At 37.8% G+C, this 25,220-nt stretch overlaps 1 protein-coding gene across 16 annotated transcripts in view; it reads left to right on the forward strand.

The window, feature by feature from the left end:
* The window catches only part of ICA1 (islet cell autoantigen 1), a 152,213-nt gene that overhangs the window by 9,642 nt on the left and 117,351 nt on the right, over positions 1–25,220 (forward strand). For 7 of the 16 annotated variants that reach the window (XM_040472559.1, XM_040472562.1, XM_040472572.1 and 4 more), the window contains exons 2-4: positions 12,014–12,051; positions 15,977–16,142; positions 20,390–20,462. In XM_040472559.1, the coding sequence (XP_040328493.1) occupies positions 12,014–12,051; positions 15,977–16,142; positions 20,390–20,462 (277 nt within the window). Of the gene's footprint in view, positions 1–11,948; positions 12,052–15,976; positions 16,143–20,389; positions 20,463–25,220 lie in introns of all 16 variants that reach the window. The other 9 variants (XM_040472564.1, XM_040472565.1, XM_040472563.1 and 6 more) reach the window with 5 other exon arrangements.

Raw genomic sequence — 25,220 nt, forward strand, 5'->3', positions numbered from 1 at the left:
AGTCTTTGTATATATACATATATATTTAAATATATGAAATTTTATTTTTGTAATGACATTTCTGACAATAATTATCAGAGCTTCTAGGGAGAAAGAACTATTTAAAGGTATTTGTATCTGTACAGAATGTTGGTGACTTGAATTATGAAATTAATTTCTCTTTGCTAATTTGCTCAATGTCTTAGACCAAGGATGTATGCGAAAATATAATAGCAGCCACATATGCAATTTAAAAAGTACTAGTTGACACGTTTAAAAAACTAAAAGAGAACAGGTGAAATTAGATAATATATTTTGTTTTATTTATTTTTTTATTTTTTTTGTTTTTTTTTAATTTTTTTTTATTTTTTTATTTTTTTAATATGAAATTTATTGTCGAATTGGTTTCCATGCAACACCCAGTGCTCATCCCAACAGGTGCCCTCCTCAATGCCCATCACCCACTTTCTCCTCCCTCCCACCCCCCATCAACCCTCAGTTTATTCTCAGTTTTTAAGAGTCTCTTATGGTTTGGCTCCCTCCCTCTCTAACTTTTTTTTCCCCTTCCCCTCCCCCATAGTCTTCTGTTAAGTTTCTCAGGATCCACATAGGAGTGAAAACATATGGTATCTGTCTTTCTCTGTATGACTTATTTCACTTAGCATGACACTCTCCAGTTCCATCCACGTTGCAACAAAAGGCCACATTTCATTCTTTCTCATTGCCTAGTAGTATTCCATTGTATATATAAACCACAACTTCTTTATCCATTCATCAGTTGATGGACATTTAGGCTCTTTCCATAATTTGGCTAAATATATTTTATTTAACCCAATATATTCAAAGTATCATTTTAACATAAAATACAAAAATACACATATAACATATAAAATATAATTAAATATAAAATAGAATGTATAAGTAGGTATTTACATATAATGTTTTGATACAGCTTTTATCAAAAATATGAATATATACAAATGTGTTGATATAAAATATATATACTTTATATAAATATTAAATATAAATAAAATGTAGATTTATCAGTGAGCCATTTTACCGTTTGGGGGGATATACTAAGTCTTCAAAATCCAGTGTAGACTAAAAGCATACCTATATTCAGACTAGCCATCTTTCAAGTGTCAATATCCATATGTGGCTAGCAGTTACTGTATTTGGACAACACAATGTTAAAAGATACACTTATTTCAGATAATTCTTCTATAAATTTTTTTTAAATTGTTAAGAGTTTTCCAATTGTAAAATGCAGTTTTAAACTATAATTTAAGGAAAACATGTATTACTATCATTTAATAATATTCTGTGCTGGCATTTGAAGAGTATACAGTATTTCTTTGTAGGAGGTGATTGCGAACTTTATCTGACTCTGGTGTTCCTTCCTATTTCACCTTTTGAAGTTGAGGTTTTAGAGAAAAAACTACCATAAGTACTAGAGATTAAAATCTGTATGCTAAATTTGAATTGACCTTTGAAAGTTATGTAAACCAACCTAAATAAAATCAAAGGTGAGTACGGTTTATAAGCAAGGGTTTTCAAAAATCTTTTCTTTAGCAAAGACAACCTAGTTTTTCTTTTCCTGTCTCTAGTCTTTTAATCCATTTTATATTATTTGTTCTTGTGGATTTCTTTAAGGTTTGTTGTTTTCAAATGCCAGCTTCTTTGTTATTTCTGCCATGTTTTTTTTTGTTGTAGCAGAAAATTCACCATTGATTGTCCTTTGCAAGCTGTTCTTTAAATAAGAGATGAGCAAAATCTAACTCATGCCCCTTCTGAGCTCTTTGAGGTTTTTTTTCTTCTTTTTTTTAATGTTTATTATTTTTGAGAGAGACAGAGACAGAGAGCAGGGAAGGGGCAGAGAGAGACACACAGAATCCGAAGCAGGCTCCAGTCTCTGAGCTGTCAGTGCAGAGCCTGACACAGGGCTTGAACCCACAAACCTTGAGATCATGACCTGAGCTTAAGTTAGATGCTTAACTGACTGAATCACCCAGTCACCCCAATGAGCTATTTGAGTTTTGCGGTTTGTTTGTTTTGTGGGAACATAACATTTTAAACTAACATTAATGGTGAGGATGATGGTCTTTTAGAGAATATCTTGACTTGTTCTTTTTTTAGTTTCTTAAAATATGAAATGCCGTGTTGGATATTTTCCTTTGAGAAATATCTCTTGGGAAAGAGGGAGAAGCTGAGGAGAGCACCAGGTTGCTAATAAGAGATTAGTGTTTCAATTCCAGCTTTCCTTCTTGAGAACTTCCCCATTTTTAGAACCTCAATTAGCTCATTTTTAAAAAGGAAGATGTGTTCATTATCTTGAAGCTTTCTCTTAGATATAAATGTCTTTAAACTTAATTAAAGTCAGCTTTATAGTTTTTGTGACTGAGGACATCCGACATGTCATCTGGCCTGGTCTACTGTTCCACAGACAAGCAAAGTGAGGTAAGATAGGTGAAGTGACTTGAAGAAGGCACAAATGTGAAGCATGATCATGGGTTTAGTGGCTTTTATTTTGTATTGGGAGACAAATATTTTGACATTAAAAAATTTACTTTAGGAATGTGGTTTTATTAGGTTTAGGGAAGCATTAAGCTTAACTAATGCCTGTATGTAGTATCTGAGCTATATCAATGTGAATTAAATGATCATTTAAAAACATCCTAAGACTCCAGTTCACTAACAGAAAATGCAGATTTTAACAATGATTTGCAGGTGTAGGGCTTAAATAAAAACTCACTCATCTTTTAGTTGCCTTAAATAAGGTTAAGAAATCTATTTTCCTCTCATAAGGTTTGCTGACTCACAAAATTGAAGCATGATTGTGTTTTACTTTTACTTGCAAATTTGTGAAGTGTCAGAAATCACTTGCAGGAGACACAAAACTCAACTAAAAACAGAATCCCATTTAAAGTTACATAGAATGCTCAAGTAATCATAACTTTATCAAAATATGCACAGAAAAGCTATGTGATATCTGAGAGATAGGAAAAACACCTGTAAGTGCTACTCAAAATCACATCACTTTATTAATATATATTTTTTATTAAGTAAACTTTGCACCCAGCATGGGGCTCGAAATCATAACCCTCAGATCAAGAGTCACATGCTCTACCAACTGAGCCATCCAGGCCCCAAAATGATGTTACTTTAATTAATATTTAGCTTTTGAAAGCATGGAAGGCTACTTCAACTTCCCACCCTCTGTAGGAATCTTTCAACTATGTGTGAGTGTGATTGAATCAGTATGTGTTTTAAAAATAATATAGTTAATTACATCTGGAGGAATCATTTTTCTGTTTTTACTGAAACTGTTTTAGCATTTATACTTAAAACATACACTTCCTTCTCTTTGTAGAAAATTATAAAAATCATTGACATAAAAAAAAGTGACCAGAGATAATCCTCCGGGGAAAAAAAAGGTGAAAAATGACTTGGAGCAACAGAAATGTACAAACATTAAGTTATTTTTTAACTCAGTCCCTAGAACCTCTGACAGATTTATATTGTTTTCATTAGGCAAGCCATCAGGAGCCCTCATTGAAGCCTTGGCTCTGAAGCTCCTTGGCTTTGTTTTCTCAGACCCATTAGTCACCTCCCTGGATCATAGGTCCCCATGTTATTTCATTTAGTTTTTAATTCTTTGATTTTCCATTTGTTTTAATTTTTATTATTGAAGTGTAATTGATATATAGTGTTACTATTTTCAGGTGTGTAACATAGTGATTCGACAATTCTATATGGTGTGCAAGAAAGGGGCTTCATTTGATTGTTTCTCAACTCCCTCTAGGCTCTAAATTATATGACGTGCATTAATTCTGAGACTGCACCAGAGAAATAAACCAAAGACAAAGCAAGATATTGAAAACTGGTAATATTTCTAGATGAAAATAATCTCTGAAATAATGGGAAGATGGAATTGGCAGAAAATTACAGGTTGTGTAGTTGGAGGCTAAATTCAAGAGGCATTCCACAGGCTTCCAGCATTTGTTATGGATAGTAAGGATGACCTCTCAAGTGAAGACAGGACATAGAAGGTGCTCACTCGATGTGAAGTAAACCACAGTGAGTGTCTACCCTCCAGTGGCTATAGAATATATCTAGATGCTTAAAGGGACAGAAGGTGGCCTCAGAGATTGGTCCCTATGTCTCCTCAGCCATGTCTCATCTTTAAGTTTTAGGAATGCACAACTACTTATGGTTGCATGCACACACCACGCAGTTCTGCTGTGCAGGAGTTTGGTCATTGTTTTCCCTCTGTCTGGAATTATTACCACCACCTACCCACCACCCACTCCTGCTGCCCCCACTCTTACCCTTCATCTGGCCAGCCTCTACTGATTGTTAGAAACTCAGCCCAGAGGCCACCTTAGAAGCCAGGTCTGGTTCCTCTTCCCTTTTTTTCACCTAACCCTGGACACTTCCCCTGTCATGACACGCATTCTACATCACAGTAACACCTGGCATTCCCTGACTTCAGGTTCTCCTTTTTGGTTATACACAAATAGCCCCTAAAGTCTGTAGCATGTAGTGATGTGTTTTTACTGAGGTTTAATTTTAATGTTTATTTACTTTTGAGAGAGAGACAGACAGAGCATAAGCGGGGAGAGGGACAGAAAGAGAGGGAGACACAGAATCCGAAACAGGCTCCAGGCTCCCAGCACAGAGCCTGACATGGGGCTCAGACTCACAAACTGCGAGATCATGACCTGGGCCGAAGTCAGACACTGACCGACTGAGCCACTCAGGTACCCCGAACTGAAGATTTATTTTAAATAATTATTCTTTATTTCATCAAATATAAGAAACCATTGCTCATGATACCTTTTACCATTTTATGTTCTGTGAAGAAAAAAAAAAGTGACTGGCAGACCGTTGACAAGGTATCAATTGTAGGACATATCCTAGCTTCAGGAATGTTGGGATGTGAACAGATTTGCACTTGTTCAGTGATGTGTGGTGCCATGAAGCTGGTGTTTGGGAATGCGTGATTTTACTCTAGGATGCAAATGTACCACTTTGCACCCACATCACTTGAAAAGTGTGTTTCTTATGGGGGAAAAATGGCCCACTTCCCAAAGAAAGCTAAATGCTGGTGTGCACAGCAGTACTGAGGAGCTCTCAGTGATGATTTTTAGTTGGAAAATAGGAATTTTGAATAAGTTGGGAAAAGACAAATTTGGCAGTGACTCAGATCTACAATTCAAGAGAATCCACCATATGCTCAGTACAGATACAGGGAAAAGGGATTCTGGACTCAGTTTCAACTAGTGCTCCATCTAAAAGAAAAACTACTCACTGATGGAAGAGAAAAATCTGCTAAAGTTGGAAAGGTAATTTGAGACTTAAAACTGCACAAGATACACAACACACTTAGAAAATGTGATTCAAGAGAAAGCTTATTGTAATATTTTTCCAGATTCAAAGTACTGATACAGTGAAATGTAACTACTATCTTACCTTTACTCTGTTAAGTGTTGGCTGAAGAGTTTTAAATTCTTTGCATAACTCAAATGTAATTGGAGGTGCCATCAGCTAACTCCATAAGCTCGTAGAAAAGGATTCTGGGCCAGAACAAATGTTCACTGTGGCTGAAGCCAGCCTATGTGGAATGAAAATACTTCCCCATGTTAGATTTCCAAGGAGGAGACTCTAGTAGAAGGGTTTAAGGCATCTGAGGACAAACCAACTCCTCTTCTTTGCAACAATGCATCAAACTTTGTTTAACACAGGCTTGCTTTAGCATTTGGAGAACCATGGAGTATTTGGAAAAAAACTTTGTCTTAGGTATTGGCCATCTATTGTGTTCCAAATGGCTTTTCAATGGCTGTAGGAAATAAAACGCAAGTTGTAGCCTGTATGCATGGGTGACTAAAACTGAAGACACCACAGCAAGCATGTAAGAAAAGCATAGAGGAAAAATAAGCAGAATCATTGCCTGGAGCTGCGGTACAAACACTGAATGAAGTATCCCTCATCCCCGTTCCCCCAATTCTCCCCACAAGGCAGAATGGCCTCTCTGCCACATGGGTGTGGCTGAGAACAGCTGTGGTCTTACTGTCTGGCATGAGGTAAACTACTTCAAGGTGCAGCCTGGTTAAGTCTAGGAGGGTTAGGTTGGTAGGCTTTGTGTCACCTGAGAAGGTGCTGACCTCAGCAGCACTTCCGCCTTTGGACATCGTTCCCCTTTAGTACAAAGAGGCCACTCCTCACTAACCCATCCCCATACCATCTGGGTTGTTACATCAAAATTAGGAACTTACTGTCTTTTTAAGTAAGCTCAACGGCCAATGGGGGGCTTGAACCCATGACCCCTAGATCAAGAATCACATGCTCTACCCACTTAGCCAGCCAGGAACCCCAGGAATTTGCTTTTTATTGATCTGTTAACTCTTGGGTCCTTACTTCTTTGAGAAAGTCTTAATTCTTATTGACTCATCTGCTTTGTCCTTCCTTGGGGATAGAGTTTAGAGAAACAAACATTCATATGGTCATATCCTGTGAATTTAACAGTGTCTGTGCTTTTCTTTTTCTTTTCATGGCACTCATGTCATGGAAAGTCCGTAAGCAGCTCGATGCTTCCTTTTCTTTGCTTATCTCCCAAAGCAGTATGGCCACAAGCAGAACTTTGGGAAATCTTCTCTGTGCCATTCATTTAAAAAAACATTTTTAAAAAATGTTTGTTTATTTTTTAGAGACAGAGCACGAGCAGGGGAGGGACAGAGAGAGAGGGAGACACAGAATCCAGAACAGGCTCCAGGCTCTGAGTACAGAGCCCAATGTGGGGCTCAAACTCATAAACTGAACTATGAGATCATGACCTGAGCTGAAGTCAGACACTCAACTGACTGAGCCACCCAGGTGCCCTATTCTCTCTGCCATTCAAATGCTTGAGACATGATACCATTCATTATGGACTTCTTTCATAAGTGTCTCATGGCAGAAGTGGAGATACAGCGTCCTTTGCAGAATCATGAATTGTAGTATTAGCTAATTTTAGACTTTATAGTGTTTAATAGGGAAAATGATTTTTTAACAGCAGATTTTACAAATTTGGGGGTTCACAAAGATCTTTTTATATGTCCCTTGCAAATTTCAAGAGTCTCCTGGATCTGGACATTATGTTTATAAGTCTATCTTAATGGCTCAACCTACATTGTCCAGTACTGTACTAATAACCACATGTGGCCATTGAACACTTAATGTGGCAAGTCTCAATTGAGATGTACTGTAAGTATAAAATACACACCAGATTTCAGATGGTACAAAAACACGGATGCAAAATATATCAGTAAATTACTTATTGATTATATGTTGAAATAATATTTTAGATATATTGAGTTGAATGAAATATATTATTTAAAACTTTTTTACTGTTTCTTTTTACTTTTTTTAATTTTTAATGTTTATTTATATTTGAGAGACAGAATATGAGCAGGGGAGGGGCAGAGAGAGAGAGACACAGAATCCAAAGCAGGCTCCAAGCTCTGAGCTGTCAGCACAGAGCCCAACGTGGGGCTTGAACTCACAAACTGCAAGATCGTGACCTGAGCCGAAGTCAGACGCTTAACCCACTGAGCCATCCAGGCACCCCTGTTTCTTTTTACTTTTTAACATGGCTATTCAATCATTTAAAATTACATATGTAGCTTACAGTGTATTTCTACTGGACAGAGCTGATCTAGACTGTAGGTTCCTTGAGGCTAGGACAGTGCCTGGTGCATATAATTAGATGTGTGGTGCATGTTAGATAAACCAAACTGTTGAACTGAAATGAAGGAATGGATGAGAATTATAATGATTTTTTTTTTCAACATTTATTTATTTTTGCGACAGAGAGAGACAGAGCATGAACGGGGGAGGGGCAGAGAGAGAGGGAGACACAGAATCTGAAACAGTATAATGATTTTTTAAAGTAGTGATTTTGATGCTGTGAATTTAGAAAGTGGTAGGGCAAGATGAGGTGAATTTTGTGCGGAAATCTTAAAATGTGTGTTAATTGTCCCTGGTGTATGGGGCTGGAGATGGGAGTCCTGACTACAGCTGCCTTCTCATGAGACATTTAGATATGCCCTGTAGAGTTGATCTGATTTTCCCACCCATGATTTCTTTGCTGTAGTACTATATTATAATTCAGCAGGTTAAGATCCATTTCCAGAAAGGGTTTTTCCTGTATGCCATTTAGCTGTGGTATTCAGACTTAATGTGCTTCATAATCACTTGCAAAGCCTGTTACAAATGCAGATTCCCAGACTGCCCAGAGATTTTGGATCATTAGGTAAAGGAATGAGGCCTAGGAATCTGCCTGTTAACACCCCAGAAGATTCCAGTGTACGTGGCCTATAAACAGTACCTTGAGGAACACTGGCATCATAATCCAGAAATAGCTTAAAAGTCCAAGTAGAAGGGGCAGTGTGCTCAGTGATTTTTTTTTAAGTTTTTATTTTTAAGTAATCTCCACACCCACCATGGAGTTCAAAGTTACAACCGGAGATCAAAAGTTGCGTGCTCCACGAACTGAGCCAGCCAGGCATCCCTTTTGCTCAGTGATTTTTATTATCTATTATTACATGACAAAGAAATTAAATTGTTAAATACTTTAATAATCGAAAATGAAAACGTTTTAGCAAAGGAAACAATCAACAGTGAAAAGGCAACCTACCGAAAAGGAGAAAGTATTTGCAAACTGTAAAGGGTTAATATTAAGAATATATAAAGGATTCCTACAATGCAATAACATAATTGTCCAATTGAAAAACTGGCAAAGGACTTGAATAGACATTTGTCTAAAGAAGATATGCAAATGGATAGTAAGCATTGAAAAGAGGCTCAACATCACTAGTGATCAGGGAAATGTAAATCAAAATCACAGTGAGATACCACCCCACATCCATTAGGGTGACTCCTACCACAAGAAAGAAAGGAAGAAAGAAAGAAAAGAAAGAAAAGAAAGAGAAAGAAAGAAAGAAGAAAGAAAGAAAGAAAGAAAGAGGAAGGAAGAAAGAAAGAAAGAAAAAGAAAGAAAGGAAGGAAGAAAAAGAAAGAAAAGGTAAACAACAGGTGTTGGGGAGGATATGGAGAAACTGAAAACCTTGGAGTACTGTTGGTAGGATTTTACAATGGTGCAGTCACTGTGGAAAAAAGTATGGAGTTTCCTCAAAAATCAAAAATAGAACTACAATATGAGGGGTGCCTGGGTGGCTCAGTCAGTTAAGTGTCTGACTTCGCCTCAGGTCATGATCACGCGGTTTGTGAGTTGGAGCCCCACATCAGGCTCTCGGCTCTCAGCACAGAGCCCTGCATCAGGTTGGCACAGAGCCTGCTCAGATCCTCTGTCCCCCTGTCTCTCTGCCCCTCCCCCTCCCCCTCTCTTGTGCATGTGTGCAAAACTTTCTGTCAAAAATAAAACATTAAAAAAAAAAAAGAACTACCATACAATCTATCAGTCCCATTTCTGGATATGTATATATAAAAAACCTGGATATTTGGACACCCTTGTTCATTGCAGTATTATTCATAGCCAAAATCTGGAAGCAACCTAAATGTCCATCAGTGGATGGATGGGTAAAGAAATAAGCTTTGTACATACAATGGAATATTATTCCACCTTTAAAAAGAAGGAAAACCTGTCATAGGTTACAACATGGATGAACCTTGACACCCTTATGCTAAGTAAAATAAACCAGTCACAAAAATGACATACTGCATGATTTCATTTATATGATGTGTCTAAGATAGTGAAACTCATAGAAACAGGAAGAATGGTGGTTGCCAGTGTTGGGGGGGCAGTGGAGGAAATGAGGAATGGTTCAATGGGTATAGAGTTTCAGTCATGCAAGATGAAAAAGTTCTGGAGATCTGTTATATAACAATATACATATAGTTAACAATACTGTAATGCACATTAAAAAATTGTTAAGAGGATAAATTTTGTTTTTTTACCACAATTAAAAATAATTAAGTGTTAATTAAAAATGAAAAAGTATCAACTGACCTAATAGTTCATGGTGAAATTGGACTCAAGGAAAGACTAGAATTTTGTTTCCTCGAACAGTACCTTTTCATGAGAAATTTTGTTGGAAGCTTAAAGCTAAATAAAGTAAATGCATACTTGCAGGGAAGCTGTGTGGGTGTTAAGACTAGAAATGAGTGGCCTTTCCATGATTTACTGAGTAGAGGGCAAAGCTTACTCATCATGAATGTCATTCCCAAAGCATCTTGTCCAAAAACTTGGATGCCCTCCAGGAGGAAAAGACATGCTGATTATTGGATGCTGTCATTTCAGAGACATCCAGACACTCCAGCAAAACGTCTTCCTTCCTCTCTCCTGTCCCTACACCTGAAGCCTGGAATTTTAACACTTTCATTTTAGTTTCCCTAAAACATTAAAAAAAATTAATCATTGAGGGGCATTGATTGCCAGGACCCTTTCTGATGCAGAGGGAGAATAGGTGGGTTGATTTTGTGGAGTAGCCAGAAGCACTTCTGTGCTGAGCATTCACTCTGGCAGCCAGCATTCTGTGTCTGGACAGAGGCCATTCCTTTAGGTAACAATCTCTCCAGTCTTTCCAGAAACTGGTAGGCAAATGTGGTTGGGTTGGGTTGGTTTGCTCTGCCCCTGAGGATGGCCATTTTCCTGAGTAGGGCAAAGAAAGTAGGGGACAAAAACTAGAGTTACTTCCATATTTACTAATGAGATGAAAATACAATGTTAGGACAGTAAGAACTAAAATAGTCACATTTTCCTCCTTTCTACCCTTTCTTGGTATCTAATGTTAGCCTTTTGTGGGTTTGTGTGTGTGTGTGTGTGTGTGTGTGTGTGTGTGTGTGTGTGTGTGTGTTGTTGTTGTTGTTGTTGTTTTGTTTTCAATGTGTTGGCTCATTTTTTGGAAACATTGATTATGAAATATTTTGTTTTCTTTCCTGGCTACCTAAGGACTCTATTTCAAATGAAAATTAAAAATAAAAAATTGAGAGCTATTTCCCAGGGCATGGGAGAGAGATCAGGCAAAGAATTACCTGTGGCTAGGCCAATACCCTCATACACTGGAGGGGTTGTGATTAATTCCCCAATTTCCTTCATCTTCCCTGTGATGGGGAACCCTGGCAAGTTCAGGACCCTATGCCAGAGCCCACATACCAAGGGCTACTTAGGCTAAGGGTCAGTCCCTGGGAGGGGACAGAGTCAGGCAGCAGCATAGCCAAAGGCCAACCACAAGATCAAGTCTTAAGCACCAAGGACCTACTTTTCTTCTTTCCTGTGACCCAGAACAGATTAAGAAGCACCAGGGAGTCTGGACCCTCACAACTCTCCCCACCAAACTCTACAGTTAACACATGATCCTTTGTATTTTCTGCCTTCCAATTCTCTTGGGTAGATGGGTGGGTGGGTGGGGTTTCCTGGTTTGGGGTTTCTCGTGCTAATCTTCTCTTTATTGTCCCAATTTTGGTGTATATGCTGCCAAAGTGAGCACATTTATGAAATATTTCTAACCTATAAAGAGACACATAGATGCAATCTATTCACCATCAGTCTTAACAAAGAGAACACTATGAGTACAGTTGAAGCTCCTATGTACCCCTCTTGAATAATATCCCCCACCCACTTCTGCAGTACTAAATGCCATCTGGAATTTAGTGTTTATCATTAGCCATTTTTTGTACCTTTACTATATAATATTTGTATACTTCAGTTATTTTGTATTTTGTGGTCTCATATTTTATATAGTCGTTTGCAACCTGCTTTTCTCATGCAATCTGCCTTTTTGCTGCTTATACTTCATCTGGGATATTTCTTCCAGCATTAAACTATTCTCAACACCAGTGTACAGTGTTACTGAGTAATAGTGTTTGGCCCCTAAAGTACAATTATAAATGGTTTAGGATTGAAAAATTTTATGTGTGTCAGATTAACATATAATTATAGTGTTAACTGTTAAACATTTGTTTTATTTCAGGTTATAATATAACTTATCCTCTCATGCTTTTTCCCTGCCCCTTCTCCCCAAATCATCAACAGTAGAAAAAAGAAGAAGAAGAAAACATGTCAGGACACAAATGGTAAGTAATTTTGTTGTCTTTTCTGAATTGGGAGAGACTAATGAAAGAAGAAAGCACATTGTATATGCTCAGTAAATCTGTGTTGCAAAAAAAAAATCATGATTTAGGGGCGCCTGGGTGGCTCAGTTGGTTGAGCATCTGACTCTTGATTTTGGCTCAGGTCAGGATTCCACAGTTGTGGGATCAAGCCCTAACTCAGGCTCCACGCTGAGCATGGAGCCTACTTAAGATTCTCTCTCTCTCCCTCTGCCCTTCTCCCCTGCTCACTCTCTCTCAAAGAACAAAAACTAAAAAAAATATAAGTAAATAGGTAGATAGAAAGGAATCTGTATAAAAAGAAAAAGAAAAAGAAAAATCAAGAGTCACATTAGCAGTAAATAATGTTAGCCGTTATCCAATATGGAGTTTAGTCAAGTTTAAATATCTTTTCTAAATAAATATGGAAACCAAATAACTAAAAATATTATAAGTTCTTATGTAATGTATATTCTCTTAAGAAATTAATTTACATATAACTTTTCTTTTGAGAACCTAATGGCTTTTCTTACTACCAGTTTTTCAAATGTAATAAGTTGATACTTTTTTTAGCACTATTTTATTTATAGGTTATTAGTGTTATCAGGAAACTTGATATAGGGCAGCTATAAAATAATGAGTGAACACAAACCCAGACTCATTAATTTATAGTCATGACTTCAACCTTCATGAACACTTAGGAGGTAAATATGGTTAGAAGATGATGATGCTGAGTCAAATGTGGTAATCATGGCAATGTTAGCACTGTCATTTACATGCCTATAACACATCTTAGCAGCATATTAAACGTCTTAGAAATTCCAGATCTGCTACAAGCAGTGTTTCTGAACCATTCTGAACTCATGACCGACCAGGCAGGTAGATCTTTGTCATGTTTTATCTCTTGAATTTGTAGCATGAAAAATTGTGATGTGTATTTTCATGTTTCAAATGTACAATTAATTATAACTATACTTTTAATTTTTTAATTTTATTATTATTTTTTAGGAATATACTTTTTAATCCTTCCTGTCTCAGTAAAGAAGTAATCAGGCCCAAGGCCTCTGTAGTATCAAATGTCAAACCTTAAAAGAATTTTTGCATGTCTTAAAATGTAACAAGTTTTAAAGGATAATTAATAAATGGCTAAGGGATTTAGTTTCCCTGAGTATCACCATTTGCCAGCTTTGTAACCAAGAGTTGTCAGACTGTTTTCTTAATTGTTCCATCTTGCTTCGTTAAGACAAAGGGGTGGCTCCATCCTGTGACCCTCATACTGGCTGTCATACCCTGGCAGCAGACTAGGGAAGTAGGTAGTCATGCACCTAAGAGAGACAGGAGAGCCCTAAGAAGTGGGCACTTCCCCAAAGTCTTTTTCCCTCTAACTCTGCCACCGCATTGCTTGCTGCTGAAATGCAGTGGCTCCAGAAAACATTGAAATGAGCCCTGGCCTGGATTTTAATCCTGTGTGACTTTGGGCAGAATTCGTAAGCTTTTGAAAGCTAAGATACCTCATTTGTTAAATGACAGAGGTGAGGGGTGTTCATTAGATCTCTGAAGTCCCTTTGTCTTTGTCTTTTTTTCAGAATGGAAATTTTTTTTAATCCATGACCTTTCACAATAAATAAATAAGTACATAAGTAAGTAAATAAAAGGTACAATACAAAGAAGTCCACCCTATTCCCCACTCCTAAAAATTGTTTCCCCAAAATAGTTTTGGAGGGTATATCCTTCCAGTCTTTTAATTTTTTTTTTTTTTTTAATGTTTAGTTTTGAGAGAGAGAAAGAGACAGAGTGCAAGCCAGGGAGGAGCAGAGAGAGAGGGAGACACCGAATCTGAAGCAGGCTCCAGGCTCTAAGCTGTCAGCACAGAGCCTGACGCGGGGCTCGAAGTCACAGACTGTGAGATCATTACCTGAACCAAAGTCAGATGCTTAACTGACTGAGCCACCCGGTACCCCCTTCCAATCTTTTAAAGCACATATTTGGGGCGCCTGGGTGGCGCAGTCGGTTAAGCGTCCGACTTCAGCCAGGTCACGATCTCGCGGTCCGGGAGTTCGAGCCCCGCATCAGGCTCTGGGCTGATGGCTCGGAGCCTGGAGCCTGTTTCCGATTCTGTGTCTCCCTCTCTCTCTGCCCCTCCCCCGTTCATGCTCTGTCTCTCTCTGTCCCAAAAATAAATAAACGTTGAAAAAAAAAATTTAAAGCACATATTTATAGAAATAGATTTTCTCTTTTACATAAAAGTTATATACTTTTCCACTTGTTTTCTCTGATGTGAGCTCATAGTAAAACAATTTTTAATTCAAGTATAGTTGACATACAGTGTTAATTAGTTTCAGGTGTAGAGCATAGTGGTTCAACAAGTCTATACATCTAAAAAGAAACTTTTAAATAAGGCAGAAACCATGAAGGTCCCCCAAATCCCACTCCTCTAATGATAACCTTTGTAAAGAAGTTAACTGAAACCCCTTTTGACTTTTTAAGAATAAATTTGTGTGTGGAAAATTGTAAATGCCATCTGGAAGGAGAGTAGAAATCACCAAGTTTCAAGGTATAGGTATTTTTATGTAGTAATGTAAAGCAACTTATGCTTTAGGACTCAGGTCTGGCACTTTTGGAGTAGTGATAGCATGCAGTGGAAAAAGGTACATGTCTGCAGAGAGGAGAAACAAGGGATCCTGTGTGGACCTGTGCACTAGGAACTCTAGACAGGAGGAGGGTGTAGACAACATGGGGAGATATAGAACACTATGGCAACATTTCTGTCAATATTTGAGGTGCTCTGGTCTTTTACAGAATTTGATTTCATCTCAATTCTTTTTCTAATTTCTTTTTTACATATACTGTGTCCTTCCTGAAAGAATGTTTTTTTTTTTCCTATCTGTATTTTAAACATTTATGTTTACGAATTTAAAGTTTTAATATCAGGGGCACCTGGTTGGCTCAGTCAGTTAAGCATCCCACTTCGGCTGAGGTCATGATCTCACGGCTAATGAGTTTGAGCCCCACGTTGGGCTTTGTGCTCACAGCTCAGAGCCTGCTTCAGATTCTGTGTCTCTCTCACTCTCTCTGCCCCTTCTCTGCTCTCTCTCTCTCTCTCTCTCTCTCTCTTTCTCTCTCTGTCTTTCTCAAAGATAAGTAAACATTTAAAAAAATTTAAAGTTTTAGTATCAGAAATCGGTAAAGATTTTTTTAATTGTTTTTTGTTTTTTTTAACTTCATTTCACTGTGGTAAGACTACTTAACATGAGATGTGCCCTTTTAACAACTTTTTAAGTGTACAATACAGTTAAGTATAGGTACAGTGTTGTACAGCAAGACATCTAGAATTTACTCATCTTGCATAATTGAAACCTTGCACCCCTTCAGTAATGGTTTCCTATTTCCTTCTCACCCCATCCAGCCTCTTGGTAACCACTGTTTTCCTTTCTGATTCTATGAGTTTGACTGTTTTAGGTACCTCTAGGACACATTTTAAATGTGCTATTTTTCAACCCCTTATCTCTACTTTTCTGCCATCACTTCACTGTCGGCTCTAATGCTAGAGTGGAGAGAACATTGGTGTCTGGCCTTATCTCTATAACTCCCTGGGCTGCTTGAACCAGGCACCCTGCCTAGTTTGGCCTTACTTTCTCCACTTGGAAAAGGGGTATGTCCAACCTGCTGGTAGCTAAACTCTTCAAGGTTTAGCTTCTCAATTTCCTGCAAAAGCCCCTTGATTTCCTCACTAACTTTTAAGGTCTCACAGTAAGAGTTGGTTGACTTTTTTGGTGTAATAACCACATAAGAAAGTATCTGTATGTTTGTTAATGTTATTATATAATGGTTAGATAGATTTGTTCACACTAAAATAGCTTAATATTTGTGAAAGTCGTGAATAAGATACCTCTTTAAATGTTTTTTTTAGCAGTTATCCCTGGGACTTACAGGATCGATATACTCAAGATAAGTCTGTAGTAAATAAGATGCAGCAGAAGTATTGGGAAACGAAGCAAGCCTTTATTAAAGCCACAGGGAAGAAAGAAGATGAGCATGTTGTTGCCTCTGATGCAGACCTGGATGCCAAGCTAGAGGTGAGCTGGTCACCTGGGCAAGCCTAGGTGAGCTTTGTATCTGAAAACATATTGCAAACTAGTTCTTGAGGAAAATCTAGGATGAGGTAAATTCAATTCCAGAATATATATATAGTTTTTTATTTGAGAGAAAGAGAAAGAATCTTAAGTAGGCTGTAGGCTCCACACTCAGCACGGAGCCCAACGTAGACTCGATCCCACGACCCTGGAATCGTGACCTGAGCTAAAATCAAGAATCGGGTGCTCACCCAACTGAGCCACCCAGGTACCCTAATCCCAGCATATTTTTTTTTTAATTTTTTTTTTTAACGTTTATTTTATTTTTGAGACAGAGACAGAGCATGAACGGGGGAGGGTCAGAGAGAAAGGGAGACACAGAATCCGAAACAGGCTCCAGGCTCTGAGCTGTCAGCACAGAGCCTGATGCGGGGCTCGAACTCACGGACTGCGAGATCATGACCTGAGCTGAAGTCGGCCGCTTAACCGACTGAGCCACCCAGGCGCCCCCAGCATCTTTTTTAAAAACCTACAAATTCTTGTGTAACCGCTAGTATGCTTCAGTTAATTTGTTTTTCAAGTTTGTGGCTGGATTGCATGGCAAGTGGTAAATTCTCAATAAATGCTTGTTGAAAAAAGTTAATGGAATCAGAAACCCACTGCACATGGTATTACACTAGGGTCAGGCAAATACTTACGTTCTAAAAAAGGGAAAAGATGATAGCACAAGATCCTAGTAGAGTCTAATAAAATTCTTGAATGAATTAACTAAGCAGATATTTAGTTAGATTAGTTAAAAATACAGTAAGTTGAATTCCTATCTGGTTGATTCCCAAATACTAATATAACTAGTAGAAGGCCCACTAACTCCCTGTCTTGCTAGACATTCTGCCAATAGTTTAGATTAAAATTTAAAAAGCATACTTATCACTTCTGTGAGGAACAGTACACGACCTGATAAGAATTCAAAATGATCTCTAAATTTAACATCAAAGCTAGGGAGTGCCTGGGGTCTCAATTCGTTGAACATCCAACTCTTGATTTCTGCTCGGGTCATGATCCCAGGGTCATGGGATCGACCCCCGCTTTGGGCTCCACACACAGTGGGAGCTTAAGCTCTGCTTGAGATCCTCGCTCTCCCTCTCTCCTCCTTTCCCTTTGCCCCTCTCCCCCACCCCCTCTCTCAACAAACAAACAAACAAACAAACAAGCATATAAGCTAAAGTTAATGAACTGCACATTTAACAGGACCAGAGTAAAAAGCCCAGGATTTCAAAAGGTTATACTGGAACAGAGAGGCTTAAGGGGACCTATATTAGTTCTTGATTGTATAGAAAGGTCTGTCATGTGGGAGAAGGATAATTCATTCTGTGCCTCTGAGGGGAGAACCAGACCCAGGGCCCCTGTTCATAGTATGTATCTTTCATGAAAATATCCCAAATGTTTATGCATTTGTCTGCCTTACTTCCACTAACAGATCAAATTCCATGTCAGCCTTATTCACCATAGTATCCTCAGCCAGACACACTATACACATGCAGTAAATACTAACTGAATCAGTGTGCGTGTTAATGCAATAAATATCAGTTCCCAGCCCTTTCCCCTGTCTCTGGAATTGTTCAAATTGAAGCTAGGTTTGATAGGAATGTTCTAATGGAGATTGCTAATAGCGGAGAAAAGTAGAACCAGGAGGCATCTGTTCTGATTTTAGTATTCTGCATATAATTGAAATGATTATAAATTGCATATGCTTTTCACGTCTTGTACCTTTATTATTTTTCTTTTTAACAACCCAGTAAATACAAGTATTATTCAAAAAGGAATTCAATATGTAATTATTAGTTCATTAAACACAATATGGTAATTTTATTTTTATGCTTATTCGCCCCTGGCAGTATTTTTGCTGAACCAACTGTACTTAAATCAAAATAGCTGCTGTCCGAGGCACATAACATCCACAGTACTTAGCTGAGACTAATAATGTTACACAATAGAGGTGTTTGTTGCAAAAATGTTCAAACTAGTATTGATGTTTGTAGAGAGCATGGATTCCATCAATAAAACATATGTAAATGATGTGGAAACCATTTTGATGTGTTCTTACCCTAAGTTATCCACAGAACACTAGTTTATGAAACAAGAACTTTTATTCTGCCAGCATAAGAAAAGTTTATTGCCAAGTTATAATAATGGTCAGATTCTACTATAATCTGTTGGGAAGTTAATATACATAGAAATGTTGCACTAAGTTTAAATATGTGTCAAGAATTAGTTGTTAATGAAATATATTTTTTTTTCAATGTTTGTTTATTTTTGGGACAGAGAGAGACAGAGCATGAACAGGGGAGGGGCAGAGAGAGAGAGGGGGAGACACAGAATCGGAAACAGGCTCCAGGCTCTGAGCCATCAGCCCAGAGCCCGATGCGGGGCTCGAACTCACAGACCGCGAGATCGTGACCTGGCTGAAGTCGGACGCTTAACCGACTGCGCCACCCAGGCGCCCTGAAATATTGTCTCAAAAACAGCTCTTAAGAACAGACAAAAGTAACCTGTGATGGCAGGTCTTTTAGTGAGTGCCACAACATAGTAGATGGTCTTTGGTTTCTTAGTTTGGATGTGGTGAGAAGAGTGTAGGCCTGCAGAACTGGACATTCCAGAGGTGCGCATTTTATTGCACTTGTTTTTTTTTAAGTTTATTTATTTTGGAAGAAGTGAGCAAGCGAGGGCATGACTGGGGGAGGGGCAGAGAGACAGGGAGAAAGAGAACCCCAAGCAGGCTCCATTCTGTCAGCACAGAGCCTGACGTGGGGCCCCATCTCATGAACCGTGAGGTCCGTGACCTGAGCCAAAATCGAGTCAAACACTCAACTGACTGAGCCATCCAGGTGCCCCAGTTGCATTTAATTTACACCTCAGTTTTTTAAAAAAAAAATGAACAGTGACATCAGAACATACTTTTTGAACTTCTTGGTCCTATATTCAGGAATTACTATGTGTTGGTGGTTTGTGACCCAGAATCCTGATATCAAGCATTTGTTAAGGAAGAGATTCAGACTGCTGATTCTGTTTTCTTTTATGGTAAAGGTTTTTCTTTTCCCCCTCGCTCTTTTCTAAATAGAGGATACAGTGTAATGAAATAAGATATAGCAAAATTTATATTCTTCATGACCAGGTTTTATCATGTTAAGCATTTCAGGAATGGTTTTTAATCTTTTAAGTATATATGCATGCATCTCTTTTTATTAGATAATTGGTCATGTTTATTATGACACACATCCTCTGTTTTAACTCAAACAGTGAAGTACTTCATAATACCAACACATAACTATTACATCACCATGGCCAATAAGATCAAAGAGAGGGGGAAAAGTTTTGCTCTGGCTCATTTAGGTGGCTCTTCAGAGACAGAATATTTGCTAGGTTTTCCGACTGATACCAGCCCTGGTCTCTGAGTTGGTAAACAGAGGGTAGAGACAGTGTGAAGTATCTGTTTGATTTTCTCTTGAGCTTGTTTGGGTTTCTGAAGCAAAGACCAGGACCACTGTTGGTTAAAATCTAGTTAGATTCTTCTCAGTATCACCCACCTGCTTTTCCATTACCTTCCTCTGATACGGCCTTGGCATTACATTAGATTTCAAATTATCTGTATATCTTATGAAATCATTGGGAAAATGAATGATCAGGGCTACTAGCTAAACTCCGTTTTACCAGATGTCTTCTAAATTAAATATTCAGCTGGTTGATTTTTGTTGGCTTTTTATAGAGTTGTTTAAGCATGCCATAAAATACATTAGGATCACAAAATAAGCTAATGTTGTGTTTTAAATATGATGCTTAATTGAGGGATCCACATTTGAAAAAAAGACATCAAGTGGGAGAATAAATAAATTAACTTATGAATGAATATTGGGTCTCTGGTTTACCGAGTCCTCTAATTGGTGCCTTCGTTTAGGATTTCTGTTTTTCAGCTATTATTTCAGTAGTCTGGAGGAAATTATTGTTCTAGAGATCTTAATTAAGATCACAAAGATGATGGATTCCAATAAATATAGAATAATATGAACATATTTTTAAAGACTCTGGTCACAGTTCCTGCATAGTTTACCACATAACACCAAGCATACTTAGGCTTGCAATCTTATGTTTAGTGAGCAAATCAAACACTATAGTTATGTTCAGTATAATAATTTTTATTTCACTGCTGTCTGGTTTGTTTTTTTTTTAACATTTTGTTTGTGTTTTTATTATAGCTGTTTCACTCGATTCAGAGAACCTGTTTGGACTTGTCTAAAGCAATTGTACTCTATCAAAAGAGAATATGTTGTAAGTATGCCCTAAGTATACATATTGATCAGATAAACAGTGAGAAATAGGATATTTTGCCTTAATACATCATTTCATATGTTTAGGAAGTAAGACAAGGAAATTACTATTGAGGAGTGCTGTCTTTGGTCTTTAATTGGTGGGAAGGAGGGTCTCTAATAATTTTATCAGAAATTCTTTACATAGGTTGTATATCATTCAATGCAAATAACTAGAACAAGAACTTTATATTGGGTCTCCCATGGGTAAGTACATATCATTTATTTTCCTAATTATAAAAAAGTTTTCTCAGTTTTATGTTTGGGTTTTAAAAAAAATTGGTGTTGTTTTTATTTGATTGCCCTGGCTCTCTTATATCCAGGTTTGTTCCTCTTAAAATGGAGAGAGAAAGCACATATCGGTAATTCCTTGACTATATTTTGACAATAGCGCTTCTTCATGAGCATTTTTTATGTTGGATATTGGATTATTGGGAAATAGGATTCTGCCTTAAAGTTATTACTCAGAGTTATCTCTGAAATGCTAAATATCAAGTTATGTGTTAATATGTTTTAAAATGTCCATTCGTAGATGATTTAATAGTATAATTTCTATATTTCTGAGACTAGAACATGGGAAGCTTTTCTGTTTCTGACTGCTGCTAGACCTCTTTCCAATAATCACAAAGTAACAATTGATAATTTTCCTTCATTAGTCTTTAATTAAGACTCTTTGGGGGAAAGTACAAAATCCTAGGACTTAGAGGCAGAATTTGATAAATTTTCTATGTTACTGTTTACTAAGTTAAGACTTCTGGGCTATAGCTTCATAGTCTTGAGTTCTGAGTAAATCAAGACACAGGACATACATCCCCCACCGTTTCTCTATCCCACATCCAGTTAGTCTTAAATGCTGGTTCATTTTGTTGCCTGAATAGCATTCACTCTCCTTCCTCTCTCCATCTTAGTCTCCATCCTCTCACTATCTTAGTTCATGCCACCACCGTCTATCACTGTCCTACTTGATTTGCTTCAGCTTCCTAAATGATCTCCTTGCCCTCTCCAGCCCATTGTCTATACCACAGTCAAAGAGCTCCCAATGGTCTAAGCTGGGACAATTTGAATAGCAAAATAAATAACAGTAGTTCTGGATTATAACCAATAAAGTAAAGTAAAGTAAATATCCATTAAATCAGTGTGGAAATAGACAAACAGGGGAGAAGAAACAGCTCTTCCGTATAAAATAATTTCAGTTAATAAATACAGAAGGAATGAGGGAACCACAAAATCATCATTAGGCAAATACCACAGTAAGAATTGTGGCAGGCAAGGTTCACTGAAAGGTGGCACAATTAATGGGCGAAAGTTTGAGGAGAAACTGGGTATTTTCACAGTGTCATGTATTTCCTTCCAAGATTTTTAATAATTACAAAAGAAAGAAATCATAATTTTACAGTGGAGAAACCCAGTAGACACCACCTGAATCAAGTGATCCAGATTGATACCAGTAGTGACAATGTGTTGTTAGTATCATGTAGCCCTGGTATCATGCACTAAGAAAGCCACTCCACCTGTGTGGTTTCCTTCCCCCAAATCTGTAACCCCAGTCTAATTGTGAGAAATAAGACAAATCCACGTTGAGAGACATTCTACAAAATATCTAACCAGTACTCTTAAAGGGCATGAAGGTCATGAAAGACAAGAAAGGCTGAGGAACTGTCACAGATTGAAGGAGATGGAATCTCGATAACTCAGTTCAAGGTCGGATCCTGGATTAGATCCTAGAAGAAAAAGGACATTCATGGGAAAACTAGTAAAATTCAAATAAAGTTGTGGTTTAGTTGATAGTACTCTACCAATGTTAATTTCCTAGTTTTGAAAATTGTACCATGATTATGTAAGATACTAATGTTAGGAGAAGCTGAAAAGGGTATACAGGAACTCTCTTCTATTTACAGTCTAAGCCTAAAATTCTTGCAAAATAAAAAGCTTTAAAAATGTACATTGAATCAAGATCCAGACTTCCATACCATAGTCTATGAATTCCTACATGATCTGGCCCAGCTCACCTCTCCAGCCACTTTTGCCCTTAGCCACCATGCTACCTGAGGCCTTTTACTCTCACTATTTCCTATGTCTGGAATGTTTCTGCCCTAATTATCTTAAGAGTGGCTCCTTCTTGGGTGGGGGGATGGGCTAAATGGGTAATGGGTACTAAGGAGGGCACTTGTTGGGATGAGCACTGGGTATAATATGTAGGTGATGAATCATTAAATTCTACTCCTGAAACCATAATTACACTGTATGTTAACTAACTTGGATTAAAAAAAAAAAAAAAAAAAGTGGCCCCCTTCTTGCCATTCAGAGCCCAGCTTAGTGGTCACCTGCTCAGAGAGGCTTTTCCTGATCACCTAGCCCAAAGCAGCTTCTCTAACTCCCCTCTTCTTACTGCTCTGTCTGGTATTTTTCTTTTTGGGTTTTTTATTTGTGAGTACGTATTTTTTTTTATTTTTTGTCTCCTGCCACATGAACAAAAGCTCCATAAGAGCAGGGACCTTGTGTGTCTTGTCTGTCTCTCTATTCCCAGTGGCAAGAACAGTGCCTAGTATGTATTAGATCATCCATAAATCTGTGCTGAGTGAATTAATGCTGCCAATCTAATTGGTTTTAGTTCCCTTTTTAGGAAACATCTGAAAATCTAATCAGCAATTAAATATTAATAGGGTTTTTTTGTGTGTGTCTGAATTCTTAAGTCCTGGTTAAGTTAAACCTTGTAAGTGGAAACTGGCGAGTTATCTGATACCTGTGTTGCACCTGAATTTTAAAGCTCCCTAAATTAATTTCAGTATTTGAATTTTAAAATCAAAATTAAGAAATGGGCATCCCTTCTTGGAAAATAATAGTCATCACTAAGTAATCCAAGCTGGAGTCTGATGAGGCTCAAACGTTTTCTGCCTCCCTCTGAACAACACTGCCAATTAATTAGAGTCCAGCTCTTGAAACCATTTCGCACCCTAGATTTAGTCCTCAAGTGCATAAAATAACAAAAAGTAATTTTTCAAATGCTTCAACCTGCTGAGGTTTATTCAGTACATTTCACCAACTGTGTAATTGTGTAGGTGCCATGAATGGTTTCTTCCTAGCCTTAAGCTAAATATGTTCATTTATATGTGACTTGAGACTTCAAGGCAAAAAAAAAAAAAAAAAAGGATGACAGTAGCCTCGTGCTATTATGAACAAAAATGTGAAGTTGCTCTCCGTAGGGACATATTCGTTGTGGAATCCAGTCCCGTATCAGTAAGTAGAGAGAAGGAATAGAAGGTAATATAAAACAACAAAACTTCTTATAATTATAGGGTTTTTTTTTTAAGCTACATAGAATCATTGCTAAGCATTTAAAATGAAACAAAGTGGGATAGGAAGTGGTGAGGAAAAATAAAGTGAAATAAAGTATATGAGGATAATAAGGCAAAAATTATAGTTAATTTAATTTTATGAGCACTTAATAGTACCCTGTATAAGACGTTATGCTCACCCTGGGGAGTGCATAGTTGGATGAGGTCCCTGTCCTGAGAAGGTTAGAGTGTCAAGATATAGAAGACATACGCCCGACCCCAACAACCTAATACCAGAAGCCAAGAGGGCGCTGCTGTCACAGAGAAACAGGGATCAACTACTTCATAGGGAAGTAGTCTTTGAGCAGACTTTGACTCAATGTGATTCTTGAGGGGCAGAGAGGAAGGAGGATAGTCATTTATTTCTCAGGAAGAATGGATTCCAGAAACGTCTTCCTCTGGAAAGTTTCATGTGAACTACAGTCACAGATTAATAAGGAAGCAGTAACAAGTGTAACCTTCACCTTTGGATTTGTGTTTCCTGGCTAATGCTCTCATTGGAGTGGTTGTGTCAGGAATGGGGTGCATTCTGAAGGAATTCTGGATTGTTTATGAAAATGGACAAGAATCCTAGTAGCATTCAAAAAACATTTTTAGAGACACATGATGTGTAAATGCATAAATAAGTAAATGTGAAATCAGAGTAGTGGTCAAAGTCAGTCCCTAGAAGGGCTATATTTTGAAAAGAAAACATTTAGGAAGCTCAGTGTCATTCTTTGCTCAGCTGTTGGTAAATGTGGATTTGGGACCAGTGGCTGTGTAACAGCCCACTATTCCATTGTTTGGATACACACTAGTTTATAAATCAGTCCCCAGGGTAGAGAAAGAAAGTGTTTTGCTGCTATAAATATTGATGTTTTGATTACTTTTCTGTCTGCAGCTTTGTGCCCATTTCACTAAATCCTTGGAAAGTGCTAACAGTAGAAGTGCAATGTCAAAAGATACATAGAATTCTGTGACATGTTATGTTTACTGTCAAATGAATCTGCAGAAAGCTGTACCAATAACTATCTCACCAGCAGTGTCATCTGAGGTTGTCTTTAAAAATAAGGCCAGGATTAGACATGACCAATTCATGGTTCCAGCTCTGCATTTAAAAACCCCACTGAGACTTCAACCCGATTACCTGCCCACCCTTGATCCCCACTCCCACTTCCAACCAAAAACTCATGTCATGAATAAGGTATGGAATTGCTTTGCAATCAAGTAGAATGTACCTCAGAAAGCAGAGATCAAAAAGCCAGTGAGAGAGAATAAGCAGAGGAAACCGGCCCTATATTATAGGCAGCCACAAAAGATTCCCACAGTCATACTTGACAAACCCAACTTTCTTTATTTCAGCTCGAAGCGGCACATTATCGGCTCGCTTTTCAGTGCAGAGGTCA

Source organism: Herpailurus yagouaroundi, unplaced genomic scaffold (genome assembly GCF_014898765.1).
Source record: "Herpailurus yagouaroundi ecotype Mexico unplaced genomic scaffold, PumYag 100, whole genome shotgun sequence".
NCBI classification, from domain to species: Eukaryota; Metazoa; Chordata; class Mammalia; order Carnivora; family Felidae; genus Herpailurus; species Herpailurus yagouaroundi.